We start from the raw sequence: 13,806 nt of genomic DNA, 5'->3' as shown, positions 1-13,806 counted from the left end.
CACGCTTCCCCGCCGCCGCCCCCCGCGCAGCGCCGGGAGGAGGAACCGGAGCGGATCCCGAGCCCGGCCCGCCCTCACCCAGGCGGCCCCGCCGCCTCCCGCCACACCGGGACCTCCCGCTGGCCACGCCCCCTTCGCCGGTAGACACGCCCCTCCCGCTGATGGCCACGCCCCTCCCGCCGGTCCCGGGGCTCACGGAGACCGCGGGTGGGCACGCCCCCTTTTAGGCCACGCCCCTCATCGGTATAACCACGCCTTCTCCTTCGCTCGGGCCACGCCTCCTCATGCGTTAACCACGCCGCCGTGTCCCGCCCCCTCCCGCCGCGCCTGCGCTGCGCGGAGCCGCCTCATCCCCTGCCGCCGGACGCGGGGCGGTACTAACGGTGCGGGCGCGCTGCCGGTAAGCGGGACGGGAGCGAGGGGAGCGGCCCGCGGCCTCCCGCTCTGAGGGAGCAGCCGCTGCCCTGCGGGCGCGCCCGGGCACGCTGCGCCTACTACGCGTGCGTAGGAGCGGCCGGGCGCGGGAGCGGTGCGCATGCGCGTTGCCGCCCTCCCGCGCTCTTTTTCGCTCGGTGCGAGGGCGAGCGGTGCGAATTCGGGCCGCGGCGCATGCGCAGAGAGCGCGTACGGCGGCCGAGTGGGGCCGTCCCGCCTTCGCCTTTTGTCCGGCGGGGCGGCCGGCGGGAGCCCAGGTGGGTCGTGAGGGGGAGCGGGGCCGCGGGTGCGCCCCGGAGCTCCCCCAGCACCGCCGCCTTCCTCCGCGGCCCTCTCCGCGTCGCTGGGGGCTGCGGGGCCTGCTGAGGGGTGTGGGATGCGCCGGGGCCCGGGGGAAGCGGGGCAGGGCGGGCTGAGGGCCGGGGACTGTGACCGGGCACGGTGCCCTCCGTGCTGCAGCCCCGTCACGGTGACAGCTCCTGAAACTCCATGAAAATGCTGCTGAAATGTCTCCATATCCCTCTTCCCCGCCGCGTTTTCCCCATTAAATAAAACACCGGCCTTGCCTTTGGCTGGGTATCTTTGAGTCAGAGTCCTGAGCTTTTGTCCCGGGGTAGAACAAGCCCCTTGCTCATGTTCTGCTGGGCGTTAGAAGGTTTTGCACCAAAAGGAGCTGGGCCTCTGTCAGCAGCAGGACCCCGAGGTGCATCCAGCACCAAAAGGGGCTGGGCCCTCTGTCAGCAGCAGGACACAGAGGTTACAGAACCATTAGAAGGTTTTGTACCAAAATGAGCTGGGCCTCTCTCAGCAGCAGGACATGGAGGTTACAGAACCATTAGAAGGTTTGGTACCAAAAGGAGCTGTCCCTCTCTCAGCAGCAGGACCCCGAGGTGCATCCAGCACCAAAAGGAGCTGTCCCTCTGTCAGCAGCAGGACATGGAGGTTACAAAACCATTGGAAGGTTTTATACCAAAAGGAGCTGGGCCCTCTGTCAGCAGCAGGACCCTGAGGTGCATCCAGCACCAAAAGGAGCTGTGCCTCTGTCAGCAGCAGGATACAGAGGTTACAAAACCATTAGAAGGTTTTATACCAAAAGGAGCTGGGCCTCTGTCAGCAGCAGGGCACGGAGGTTACAAACCCATTAGAAGGTTTTATACCAAAAGGAGCTGGGCCTCTGTCAGCAGCAGGGCACGGAGGTTACAAACCCATTAGAAGGTTTTATACCAAAAGGAGCTGGGCCTCTGTCAGCAGCAGGACCCCGAGGTGCATCCAGCCCAGCCCAGCAGCATGGGCTCCAAGCAGATCGCCCAGGAGACGTTTGACGACGCGGTGCAGGAGAACATCACCGAGTTCGAGATGGAGCCCGAGGAGGCTGTGAGGGAAGCTGTGCAGCAGTTTGAGGCCCAAGGTACCGTGCATTTTGCAGGCTGGGATTTTGGAAACCCCAGGGTTTAAAGGAATGCTGCGGGCAAAGATGGGTCGTGCAGCGTTGGAAAGGAGCTTTTGTGAAGTGGAACAGAGACACCATTAATGCTGACCTGGTTTTGTGGATTAATTATGACTGCAAAACTGCTTAGAGGGAAGCTGGAGGACAAAATTTGGTCAGTGAAATTAAATCCTTCTTTTTTCTCCCCCTCAACTAACATCTAGCTTTGTTGCAGACAGAATCTGACCTTACAGTCAGAGCTGAACATTTCAGCATCTTTACAAGTTCATCTTTGTTCTCAGTGGTTACCTTGGCAGCTTTTCCCTAGAGCTGGAACTAATGCTGTTTATTTGACTCTGGTTCTCCTGGAACCAATATTAAACTTGGTTTTGTTTCCCCTTTTAGGTGTGGACCTGAGCAATATTGTGAAAGCTGTGCGACCTCCTGCCTCTGAGAACGGGCAGAGGCAAAAGCATCAAATCCTGCTGGTAGGGGCTGCTCTCTCTCTCAGGGTTAAATAATAATAATAATAATAATAATAATAATAATAATAATAGTACTAGGCCAACTTCTGCCTCTGCCCCATTTCTCTGGGAGCTCCTCAGGCAGTTATTCCCCATTCTTCTGCAAATATAAAACGTTCCAAGAGCTCCTTGCACGTTTCAGGGAAGGCTCTGTGTAGGTGAGGTGGGGTCAGGCTCTGCTCCCGGGGCAGGACAGGAGGGAACGGCCTCAAGGTGTGCCAGGGGAGGCTCAGCTGGGACATCAGGAGGGATTTCCTCACGGGGAGGGTGCTCAGGGCTGCCCAGGGAGGTTTGGGGTCCCCACCCCTGGAGGTGTCCCACGAGTGACAGGATGTGACTCTGGGCTGGGGACAAGGTGGGGATCGGTCCCACTTAGCCCAGGTTGCTCCAGGCTCTGTCCAGCCTGGCCAAGGACACTTGCAGAGCTGGAAGGAGCTGGTTGGAGCCAGTTCAGCTGGTGCTGGTGCCCGGTGGAGCTGTGGCCGAGGTGGCAGAGGGACGCCCTGTCCCTCCAGGGGTCGCGTGCACAAACCCAAACCCCATAAACGCCGCTCCCGTCACCCCAAAGCGATTTTCAACCCCAAAATAACCACCTTGCCGTTCCTCCTGCACGCTCCAGGTGCAGAACTAACCCTTGGTGTGTCCCTCAGACCCTGGAGTGCCTGGGCAGAGCCGTGGCAGAGCAGGACGTGGCCCAGCTGCCCCAGCAGCTGTCGGCCTTCGCCGCGCAGTGCAAGGAGCAGCTCGCCTTCCGCCACCTGGCCGGCCAGAACGGCGCCTACCCCGCCGTGCTCTCTGCCTGCCAGCTGGCTGCAGGGGACAGGGATTTGCTGCTCCAGGCCTTCTCCACGCTGGGCGCCCTGCTGGATGGGCAGCCAGACCTGCTGGACGCCGCGGGGCAGGAGCTGCTGCTGCGGAGCCTGCGGGAGCGGCGCGGGGACGCCGAGGCGACGCTGGCCGGGATCCGCTGCGTGCGCCACGCCTGCCTCAAGCACGAGCACAACAGGCAGGGCTTTGTCAAGGGTGGCATCCTCCCTCTCCTCACTGGAGCCATCACCCAGCACGGCGGCAGTGCTGAGCTGGTCAGGATGGCAGCCTCGGCCCTCAGGGTCATGACGTTCGACGACGACATCCGTGTGCCCTTCGGTCACGCCCACGACCACGCCAAGATGATTGTGTTGGAGAACGATGGGTTGAGAGTCCTCATTGAGGCTGCAAAAGGTAAAATGAGCCCTGGGGATGTTGATCCTGAGGGGGAAGCAGCTGAGATTTCTTCTTATTGTCTCAGGAATCACTTGTGTGGTTTCTTCTCAGGAATCACTCGTGATTTCTTCTCTCATTGTCTCAGGAATCACTTGTGGTTTCTTCTGTCACTGTCTCAGGAATCACTTGTGGTTTCTTCTCAGGAATTGCTTTTGATTTCTTCTCAGGAATCACTCGTGATTTCTTCTCATTGTGTCAGGAATCACTTGTGGTTTCTTCTCGGGAGTAATTTGTGATTTCTTCTCGGGAATCACTTGTGATTTCTTCTCCCATTGTGTGATTTCTTCTCTCATTGTCATAACTTGAAGCTCCTTGGAGGCGATTCAAGAATTTGTCACTCAAATGGGGTTTAATTCTATCCATGAAATGTGCCCTGAGAGAGCCAGGAAGTGCCACCATGTGCTGCTGATAACCTGTGGAGCAGTCAGATGATCAGAGCAGTTTTTCACTGATTTTAGGAAGTATTTTAGAGGTTTAGGGCCCTATTGCCCAGAGAAGACATTGTGACTCTGGCTAGGAACAGAGTGAGCAGGTGTCATCTCCCCTGTTTTAATACATAAAATGAAATGTTTCCTGTGTAATTTAATTAAAGTAAACCCCATTAATTGTGCAGTAATGACTCCATCCCTCCTCTCTCCTCCACAGCCTTCAGGGATAACTCTGGGGTTCTCAGCGAGCTCTGTGCCACCCTCTCTCGCCTCTCAGTCAGGAATGAGTTCTGCCAGGAAATCGTGGACCTTGGGGGCTTAAATTTCATGGTGACTCTGCTGGCTGACTGCATGGAGCACCCGGTGAGCACTGGGAAGTGTTTGGGGGTGGACTGGGGAGCATCTCATCCTCAGCAGTGAGGTTCATGTTAATTAATGAGCCTTAGCCTGTGCAATAATTCGGGTGCAATCAGGGTTGAAACCCCTCTGATCCCTATTTATAGAATTAAATTAATTCTTTTAAATTTTAAAGGTAAAATTTGTGAGCTTCTTGCTCAGAGTTATCCCTGCATCCTGCAGCCTCCACCAGCAGAATTCTGCCTGCTCCCAGAAAAGCTGAATGGTTGGTTTTCCACCAGAAAGAGACTTCAAACAAAGCATTTAAATGCTCAAGTGCCAGAGGTTGATGTGTGATTTTTTAAGCCTCGCCGATGGTCTGGCAGACTTTTTGAAGGTTCCTTGTGCAGCACTGAGGGTAGAGTTTCTATAACTGATAATTGCCACAGCCATTTTCATGGAATGGGGGATGTTCTGCTTTGCTTTCTGAGCTCTCCAACTCTCCGTGCTGCTTTTTGACCTGCTGTTTCCCCCCGGGGCAGGACGTGGTGAAGCAGGTGCTCGGCGCCATCCGCGCCGTGGCCGGCAACGACGACGTCAAAGACGCCATCGTGGAGGCCGGGGCCACCGACCTCATCGTGCTGGCCATCAGCCACCACCTGGGCAACCCTCAGGTACCCTCCAGGCTGCCCTCAGCTACCCCCCAGGGCCTTGGGAGTTCCCTCTGGGACGGGCGTGGAGCTCAGCTGGAGCTGCAGGATGTGTGTGTGAGCAGCGGATGGACCTCGAGCGCTCGGCTGCAGAGCGTCCAATATTTGTGTGAATTTAGGGCTTTCCCACCTCGTGTTGGTTTATTTTTCTTATTCCTGCATCAGGTGGATGGTGGGGATGGTGTTTGACACCTCTGGCGTGCAAAGCACAGAATTGTGAAGGTTGGGAATATCTCTAAGATTGTTATTCCAACCCTCCCCTTGCTTTACGTGCCTGAGCAGCAGGGCGCCGCAGCGGGAGAAACTTCAAAACTATAAAAACAACTCCAAAACTGCCATAACAGGAAAGAAACCCCACTTTTCTTGGGCTGCAAGGCAGCTTTGCAGGCAGTGAGCGTGCTGCCCTGTGTGTTGCAGATCTGTGAGCAGGGCTGTGCAGCCCTGTGCATGCTGGCCCTGCGCAAGCCCGAGAACTGCAGCGTCATCATGGAGAGCGGCGGGGCCCTGGCAGCTCTGCAGGCCATGAAGGCTCACCCACGAGAGGTGGCTGTGCAGGTATGTCCCTCACAGCACCTGCTGAGGCAGGCAGGGCTGTTCGTTTGTTTTCTTTGGGATTTTTTTTTTTTTCCTTTTACTCAGCAAATTCTGACAGGTTGGGAAGGCAGCGACTCAGTGCAGCCCGCCTACATTTGTCACCCCGGTGCCCCCTGTGGCTCCCTGCAGACCCCACTGACCCCTGGGCTTCCCTCAGAAATCCACTGACCTCCCTACAAACCCCAGTGCCCCCTGTGGCTCCCTGCAGACCCCAGTGACCCCTGGGCTTCTCTCCAAAACCCACTGACCCCTGGGCTTCCCTCAGAAATCCACTGACCTCCCTACAAAACCCACTGACCCCTGTGGCTCCCTGCAGACCCCAGTGCCCCCTGTGGCTCCCTGCAGACCCCAGTGCTCCCTGTGGCTCCTTGCAGATCCCAGTGACCCCTGAGCTTCCCTACAGACCCCAGTGACCCCTGGGCTTCTGTCCAAAACCCACTGACCCCTGTGGTTCCCTACAAACCCCAGTGATTCCCTACCAATCCCAGTGCCCCTGTGGCCCCCTGCAGACCCCAGTGACCCCATGGCTTCCCTACAAACCCCTGTGGTTCCCTACCAACCCCAGTGGCCCCCTGCAGACCCCAGTGACCCCATGGCTTCCCTACAAACCCCTGTGGTTCCCTACCAACCCCAGTGACCCCATGGCTTCCATACAAACCCCCAATGATTCCCTACCAACCCCAGTGTCCTGTGGCTCCCTACAGACCCCCGTGGCCCCATGCAGACCCCAGTGGCTCCTTGCAGACCCCTGTGGTTCCCTACCAACCCCTGTGACCCTGTGGCTCCCTGCTGACCCCAGTGACTCCTGTGGTTCCCTGCAAACCCCTGTGATCCCATGGCTTTCCTACCAATCCCAGTGAACCCCCTGCAGACCCCCATGACCCCCTGCAAACCCCTGTGGTTCCCTGCAGACCCCCGTGACCCCGTGGCTTCCCTACAAACCCCTGTGATCCCGTGGCCCCCTGCAGATCCCAGTGCCCCCCGTGGCCCCCTACAAACCCCTGCAGACTCCCGTGACCCCTGTGGCCCCCTAAAAACCCCTGTGATCCCAGGGATTCCCTGCAGACCCCCGTGACCCTGTGACTCCCTGCAAACCCCTGTGGGTCCCTGCAGACCCCAGTGCCCCCCGTGGCCCCCTACAATCCCCTGCAGACCCCAGTGTCTCCCTGTGGCCCCCTACAAACCCCTGTGACCCCAGTGATTCCCTGCAGACCCCCGTGACCCTGTGACTCCCTGCAAACCCCTGTGGGTCCCTGCAGACCCCAGTGACCCCGTGGCTTCCCTACAAACCCCTGCAGACCCCCGTGTCCCCCTGTGGCCCCCTACAAACCCCTGTGACCCCAGTGTTTCCCTGCAGACCCCATGGCCCCCTGCAGACTCCTGTGACCCCTGTGGCCCCCTACAAACCCCTGTGACCCCGTGGCCCCCCTGCAGATCCCAGTGCCCCCCATGGCCCCCTACAAACCCCTGTGATCCCAGTGATTCCCTGCAGACCGCCGTGACCCTGTGACTCCCTGCAAACCCCTGTGGGTCCCTACAAACCCCTGTGATCCCAGTGATTCCCTGCAGACCCCCGTGACCCCATGGCTCCCTGCAAACCCCTGTGGGTCCCTACAAACCCCTGCAGACCCCCGTGACCCTGTGCCTGCCTGTCCCCAGAAGCAGGCCTGCATGCTGATCCGGAACCTGGTGGCTCGCAGCCGGGAGCTGTGCGGGCCCATCCTGGCGCTGGGGGCCGAGGTGCTGATCGCCGAGGCGCGCGCCGCGCACCGCGACTGCGACGACGTGGCCAGGGCTGCCCTCAGGGACCTGGGCTGCAAGGTGGAGCTGCGGGAGCTCTGGACGGGCCAGAAGGGGAGCCTGGCTCAGTGAAGCCTCCTTTCAACAAGCAGGGAAGATGCAAAAAGTGTCTGAGCCCCCCCGGAGTCTGGTGGGAAGTGGCGTGGATGGTTCTGCCCGACGCCCGGCTGGAGCACCCGCAGCGAACTTGGAAGCAAATTTCCTGGCTTGGGAAGGCTGCAGGGAGCTTTTATCTGGGGAGCTGCAGCTGAAATGGCTTTCTGCATTCACAGCCTGCAAATCAACTCTGTGTAGTGATCATTCCCTGGGTCATCTCATGGCTGAAGATGATCTGCTCCCCCCTGGTGTGCAGGACGGGGCTGTTCTCACTGCTCTGACAGCAGGGCTGGCTCTGTCCTGCCCAGAGTTTGGCTGCTGGTTCCCATTTGTGCCCCTGGCAGGGGCTGGGTGAGGAGGAATCCCAGCATTTGTCAATGTGGTCTCTCTGTCCCTGTTCTTTTACTGCTGACCCCACCCTTGTGTCGCTGCTTTGTTTGGGATTTTTCCGCCAGCGTAACGTTTTAAACAAAAACAAAAAAACACCAAAAAAAGGAAAAAAAAAAGCAAGAAAAAAAAAGCAAAGTAAGGATTTGGGATAATATCCAAAGGAACTGTTGGCATCCAGGAGTAAAGTTCATGTTCTCCCTCAGTGAGGGGAGCAGGGCAGGGACTGGCAGCGGGGTGGGAATTCCAGAGTGTGACCAAGCAGGCGCTGGTGCCACTGGGAATGCCAGGCTTCGTCACCTCTTAGCACTGCCCTGGATCCAGGAATGCTTTCATTGCAGTGAACGGGCCAAGAGCCTCATGGACTGAGGCAGAACTGTGCATTTGCTGGATTTGTGGGCAGAGCATGCCCCAGAAAGGCTCTGAAGGCTTTTGTGGCAGCCCCGCTCTGGTGCTGAGCCTTCCTCCTGCGCCGCTGGTTTTGTGAGTGGATGTTTTTAATGTGATACTCTCTGTAGAAATGGTGACCTTATAAAACAAACCTTCCAGGGCTGGGTGGCTCTTCGTGGAGCCTTGTTTTTGTGGCAGGAAAAGCGAGGTGCTGGGAGGTGCCTGAGTGCTGAGTTCGTGAGTAAAGCCTCGAGCAGAGTTGATTTGCTCTGCTGGCTGCCAGCACATTGCAAAGGTCACTGTGTTCTTCAAAGCTCCCTCCCCCCCGTGCAGGAGGAGAGGCTGCAGGGCTTTGGGCACTGCCCTGGCTGAAAGGGCCCCCAAAGTGGGCAAAAGCTGGGGAAAAAAATGCAGAATGATGAGAACTGAGGGCAGCGGGTTTGGTGCAGCCTGTGGCTCCCGAGCTTTGCCTTCCTGGGGGGTTTGGGGTGGGGAGGATCAAACAGGGGGTTCCCTGCGGGGTTTAATTTCCTTCCCAAAGGTTGGGGGAGAATCAAACCCGCGGGATTTCATTTCCTTCTCCTTTCACCGAGAGCCGCTGGAGCTGCGCTCCCACCGCCACTGCCCGGGCTTTGAGCCCTGAGGGGCCGCGGGGACCGGCCAGAGCCCCCGCCCGAAGGACACCGGGGCCGTGCTGGACAGCGGAGCCGGCCGGGATCTCCGGGATGGGATCCCCGGTGTGAACGGGCGGGATCTCCGCGCCCCGCACCGGTGCTGCAGGGGGGAACCGGGCGGGATTGTCACTCCTCGAGCCGGGCACTCGCCGGGGCTCCTGGCGAGGCCGTTCGGGATGCCCGGTCGGGCTCTTCGGGCTCCCGGCGGTGCCGTTCGGGGTCCCGGGCAGTCCCCCCGGGCCCGGCCGCGCTCCCCGCCCCCGCACCGAGCGCTCCCCGCCCGCCCCGTGCCGCTACCGGCGCCCCGCCTCTTACCGCGCCTCCCCCTCATCCGTCGGTGCGCTCGGGAGAGCGGGGCGGCGGCGGCGGCGTGCGGGGCCGGGCTGAGCTGCGGGGGAGCGGCGCCGGCCTTGGCTGCGATCGCTCAGGGCTGCGGCACCGCGCGGGAGGCCCGGCCCGCACTGCCCGGGCGGCGGGAGGGATCCACGGGGCTCCGTGAGGGCTGAGCGGGGGCTCCGTGAGGGCTGAACGGGGGTTCCGTGAGGGATCCGTGAGGGATTCATGGGGCTCCGTGAGGGCTCCGTGAGGGTTCCGTGAGGGCTGAGCGGTGGCTCCGTGAGGGATCCATGGGGCTCCGTGAGGGATCCATGGGGTTCCGTGAGGGCTGAACGGGGGTTCCGTGAGGGATCCGTGAGGGATCCATGGGGTTCCGTGAGGGATCCATGGGGTTCCGTGAGGGATCCACGGGGCTCTGTGAGGGCTGAGCGGGGGTTCCGTGAGGGCTGAGTGAGGGTTCCGTGAGGGATCCATGGGGTTCCGTGAGGGCTGAGCGGGGGTTCCGTGAGGGCTGCGCTCCCTCCGGCATTGCCTTCTCCCTGCTCCTTTTTTTGCCCTGTTCCTTTTCCCTGCCTTCTTCCTTGCTCTTTGCCCCGTTTTCCTCCTTGTTCCCTTTCCCTGCTCCCTTTTCCCTGCTTTCTTCCCTGCTTTCCCCCCCCTGTTCTCCCTATTTCCCTGCCCTTCCAGCCCCTGCTGTCCCTCTTTGCCACGCTTTCCTGGCCCAAACCTGTCCTGCTGCCACCTTGCCAGCCCCTCTCTGTGCCCTGCCACCCTCCCAGCCTGTCCCAGTGTCCCTCTCTGTGCCCTGCCACCTTCCCAGCGTGTCCCAGTGTCCCTTTTAGTGCCCTGTCACCTTCCCAGCCTGACCCAGTATCCCTCTCTGTGCCCTTCCACCCTCCCAGCCTGTCCCAGTGTCCCTTTTAGAGCCCTGCCACCTTCCCAGCCTGTCCCAGTGTCCCTTTTCCTCCCAGCCTGTCCCAGTGTCCCTTTTTGTGCCGTGCCACCTTCCCAGCGTGTCCCAGTGTCCCTTTTCCTCCCTGCCGCCCCCGGTGTCCCTTTTCCTGCCCTGCCAGATGAGAAATGCCATTTTTTTCTGTTCGTTCCACTCCCCGAGAAGCCGAAAGCCAAAGGCAGCGAAGTTCGTGCGCTGAGCGGCAGATCCGGGCGCACGGGAGGCGGGCTCTCCCCTGTGAGAACAGGATCATTTGCAACCAGAAGCGCCAAAACCTCGCAGCTCTGCCTTCCCGGGAGCTCTTGGCTGCACTTGAAGGTGGAAATGTGCAAAAAGAGCTGGAAATGCCCCGGCGGGGTCAGCCAGAGCCGTGTGGGGAGGGGGAGTTCCCTGTGCCACTGAAACCTGCGTGCCAGGGATGTGCTCTGGGTGCTGATGGAGTTTGCCTCATTTTTTGTGTGTCTTTAGGGATTGTTTTCCCCTTTTTTCTGTGGAGTTTGCCTCATTTTTTCTGGGTCTTTAGGGATTGTTTTCCCCTTTTTTCTGTGTCCTTATGGACTTTTTCCCCATTTTTTCTGGGTCTTTATGGATTTTTCCACATTTTTTCTGTGTCTTTATGGACTTTTTCCCTATTTTTTCTGTGTCTTTATGGATTTTTCCCCATTTTTTCTGTGTCTTTATGGACTTTTCCCCCATTTTTTCGGTGTCTTTATGGATTTTCCCCCATTTTTTCTGTGTCTTTATGGGTTTGTTTTCCCCTTTTTTCTGTGTCTTTATGGATTTTCCCCCCCTTTTCTGTGCATCTTTAGGGATTTTTGTTTTCAAGTTATTTTGGTGAGTCTTGATGGATTTTTTCCCCCCTTTTTTCTTTCTCTTCATGGATTTTTTCCCCTTTTTTTTTCTGTGTCTTTATGGATTGTTTTCCCCTTTTTGTGTTGATGGTGTTTTTTTCCTTTTTTCTGTGTCTTTACGAACTTTTTCCCCATTTTTTCCATGTCTTTATGGATTTCCCCCCTTTTTTCCATGTCTTTATGGATTTTCCCCCTTCTTTCCATGTCTTTGTGGATTTCCTCCCTTTTTTCTGTGTCTTTATGAACTTTTCCCCCATTTTTTCCGTGTCTTTACAGATTTTCCCCCCATTTTCCCATGTCTGTATGGATTTCCCCCCATTTTCCCATGTCTTCATGAACTTTTTCCCCATTTCCCACGTCTGTATGGATTCCCCCCTTTTCCCCATGTCTTTATGGATTTCCCCCCATTTCCCCACATCCTCATGCACTCCCCCCATTTCCCGGTCTGTGCGGTTCCCCCCCATTTCCCGGTCTCTATTGTTCCCCCCCATTTCCGACAGAACTGAGTTTTTCAAATGTCGTTGAATTGATTTTCCTTTCCTTGCTGCCCCACCCCGGGGTTCTGGTGCCACGTTTGGCTGCAGGAGGTTGCACAGGTGCCTTTGTACAGGCTGGACAGGTTTGCTGTCAGAAAATAAAAACTAAATCAAAATAAAACCCCCTCAGGAGCACTCCTGGAGTCGCTTTGCTGCTCCTTGCAGGAAGATTTAGTCAGGTTTTTTCCCTTTTTTGTGAGTGAATTTTATTTATTTATTACCAATAACAGCAATTCTTCACTCTGCACTGTCAGGAAAAATCCACCCTCAGGAACCAGGAGTTCTTTCAAAATTTATTCTGATTTTTCCCTTTTTTTCACTTTAAAAAATGAATTTAAAATTCACTTTTTGGGGTTTTTTTAGGGAATTTTTTTATTCTGAATAACAGCATTTGTGCTGCCTGGGTTTGCCAGGTGCTCCTGGGGAAGGGAATGTGGGGTGGGGAGGTGAGCTGCAAGCTCTGAATGATAATCTGAATAATAATCTGAATAATTATCTGAATAATAATCTGAATAATAATCTGACTATTCTGAATAATAATCTGAATAATAATCCAAATAATAATCCAAATAATAATCTGAATAATTATCTGAATAATTATCTGAATAATTATCCGAATAATTATCCGAATAATAATCTGAATATTCTGAATAATAATCTGAATAATAATCTGAATAATGGGCCCCCAGATCAATGGCCTTTGCTTTATTGACCTTTAAATCCACTTTTTTTTTTTGCTGTTTCACAGTCAGAGATGAAGTGCTGTAAGGCCTGACTTTCCAGAAAATAATCCAATTGAAATCTCAATTTTTCCAGAAAATAATCAAATTAAATTAAAATTTTCCAGAAAATAATCAAATTAAAATTTAAGTTTTTCCCAGAAAACAATCCAATTGAAATTCAATTTTTCCCAGAAAATAATCCAATTTAAATTTAAATTCTTTTTCAGAAAATAATCAAATTAAAATTTAAGTTTTTCCCAGAAAATAATATTGTTGAAATCTCAATTTTTCCAGAAAATAATCAAATTAAATTAAAATTTTCAAGAAAATAGTCAAATTAAAATTTAAGTTTTTCCCAGAAAATAATCCAATTTAAATTTAAATTCTTTTTCAGAAAATAATCAAATTTAATTTTTTTTACCAGAAAATAATCAAATTTAAATTTTCCCAGAAAATAATCCAATTTAATTTTTTTTCTCCAGAAAATAATAAAATTTAATTTTTTTTTTTCCAGAAAAGAATCAAATTTAAATTTTTTTAACCAGAAAATATTCCAATTGAAATTTTGTTTTTCAGAGGAAATTTCGGCTGCTGGGGGAGCTCAGAGTTTTTTTTACACTCATTCTTTTTGTGCTGAAATAATTCCTGACAAATTTGTGTGAACTGGGGGCTGCTTCAATCCCAAATAATTCAGATTTCACCCCCCCTGCTGCCATTTCTCCCTTTGGGGACCTCCTGCAGCCTTTGAGAAATTCATTTTTCACATTTGTTTTATTTTTTTATTGTTTATTTTTATTTTTCATTCTTATTTTGAGTTTATTTGCTTGGCCAGAACGCTGCAGATTTCTGTGAGTGGGAACACAGAAATTTGATTCTTTTCTAGAAAAAAAATTAAATTTAAATTTGCCCAGAAAATAATCCAATTTAATTTTTTTTCTCCAGAAAATAATAAAATTTAATTTTTTTTTTTCCAGAAAAGAATCAAATTTAAATTTTTTTAACCAGAAAATAATCCAATTGAAATTTTGTTTTTCAGAGGAAATTTCGGCTGCTGGGGGAGCTCAGAGTTTTTTTTTTTTTTACACTCATTCATTTTGTGCTGAAATAATTCCTGACAAATTTGTGTGAACTGGGGGCTGCTTCAATCCCAAATAATTCAGATTTCACCCCCCCTGCTGCCATTTCTCCCTTTGGGGACCTCCTGCAGCCTTTGAGAAATTCATTTTTCACATTTGTTTTATTTTTTTATTGTTTATTTTTATTTTTCATTCTTATTTTGAGTTTATTTGCTCGGCCAGAACGCTGCAGATTTCTGTGAGTGGGAACACAGAAATTTGATTCTTTTC

At 54.0% G+C, this 13,806-nt stretch overlaps 2 protein-coding genes across 14 annotated transcripts in view; both read left to right on the top strand.

The window, feature by feature from the left end:
- The first annotated feature begins 261 nt into the window (after nucleotides 1–261).
- Nucleotides 262–8,551, top strand: ARMC6 (armadillo repeat containing 6). Of its 12 annotated transcripts, XM_041425884.1 has the most exons (10): nucleotides 430–692; nucleotides 1,124–1,157; nucleotides 1,293–1,371; nucleotides 1,693–1,843; nucleotides 2,267–2,349; nucleotides 3,036–3,606; nucleotides 4,294–4,439; nucleotides 4,955–5,086; nucleotides 5,540–5,677; nucleotides 7,379–8,551. In XM_041425884.1, the coding sequence occupies exons 1-10, from the start codon at nucleotides 536–538 to the stop codon at nucleotides 7,586–7,588; spliced, it is 1,701 nt and encodes a 566-aa protein (XP_041281818.1). In that variant the 5' UTR covers nucleotides 430–535; the 3' UTR covers nucleotides 7,589–8,551. The 12 variants fall into 12 exon arrangements, 11 of the variants coding, with proteins under 11 accessions (XP_041281865.1, XP_041281888.1, XP_041281835.1 ...); XM_041425931.1 differs by lacking the exons at nucleotides 430–692; nucleotides 1,293–1,371 and adding an exon at nucleotides 262–400 and having other exon boundaries at nucleotides 1,124–1,149; nucleotides 1,705–1,843; nucleotides 7,376–8,551; XM_041425954.1 differs by lacking the exons at nucleotides 430–692; nucleotides 1,293–1,371 and adding an exon at nucleotides 281–400 and having other exon boundaries at nucleotides 1,127–1,149; nucleotides 1,705–1,843; nucleotides 7,376–8,551.
- Nucleotides 8,350–13,806, top strand: part of SLC25A42 (solute carrier family 25 member 42) — a 21,951-nt gene continuing 16,494 nt past the window's right edge. The window contains exon 1 of one of the 2 annotated variants that reach the window (XM_041425988.1): nucleotides 8,350–8,482. The gene's annotated coding sequence lies outside the window, so the exon portion shown is untranslated. Of the gene's footprint in view, nucleotides 8,483–10,539; nucleotides 10,670–13,806 lie in introns of those variants that run through there. The other variant, XM_041425980.1, reaches the window with a different exon arrangement.

The sequence above is a fragment of the Onychostruthus taczanowskii genome, unplaced genomic scaffold (genome assembly GCF_017590055.1).
Source record: "Onychostruthus taczanowskii isolate IOZ18803 unplaced genomic scaffold, ASM1759005v1 scaffold112, whole genome shotgun sequence".
NCBI classification, from domain to species: domain Eukaryota; kingdom Metazoa; phylum Chordata; class Aves; order Passeriformes; family Passeridae; genus Onychostruthus; species Onychostruthus taczanowskii.
The sequence above is the reverse complement of the archived record's forward strand: the minus strand, read 5'-3'. Positions and strand labels throughout refer to the sequence as shown.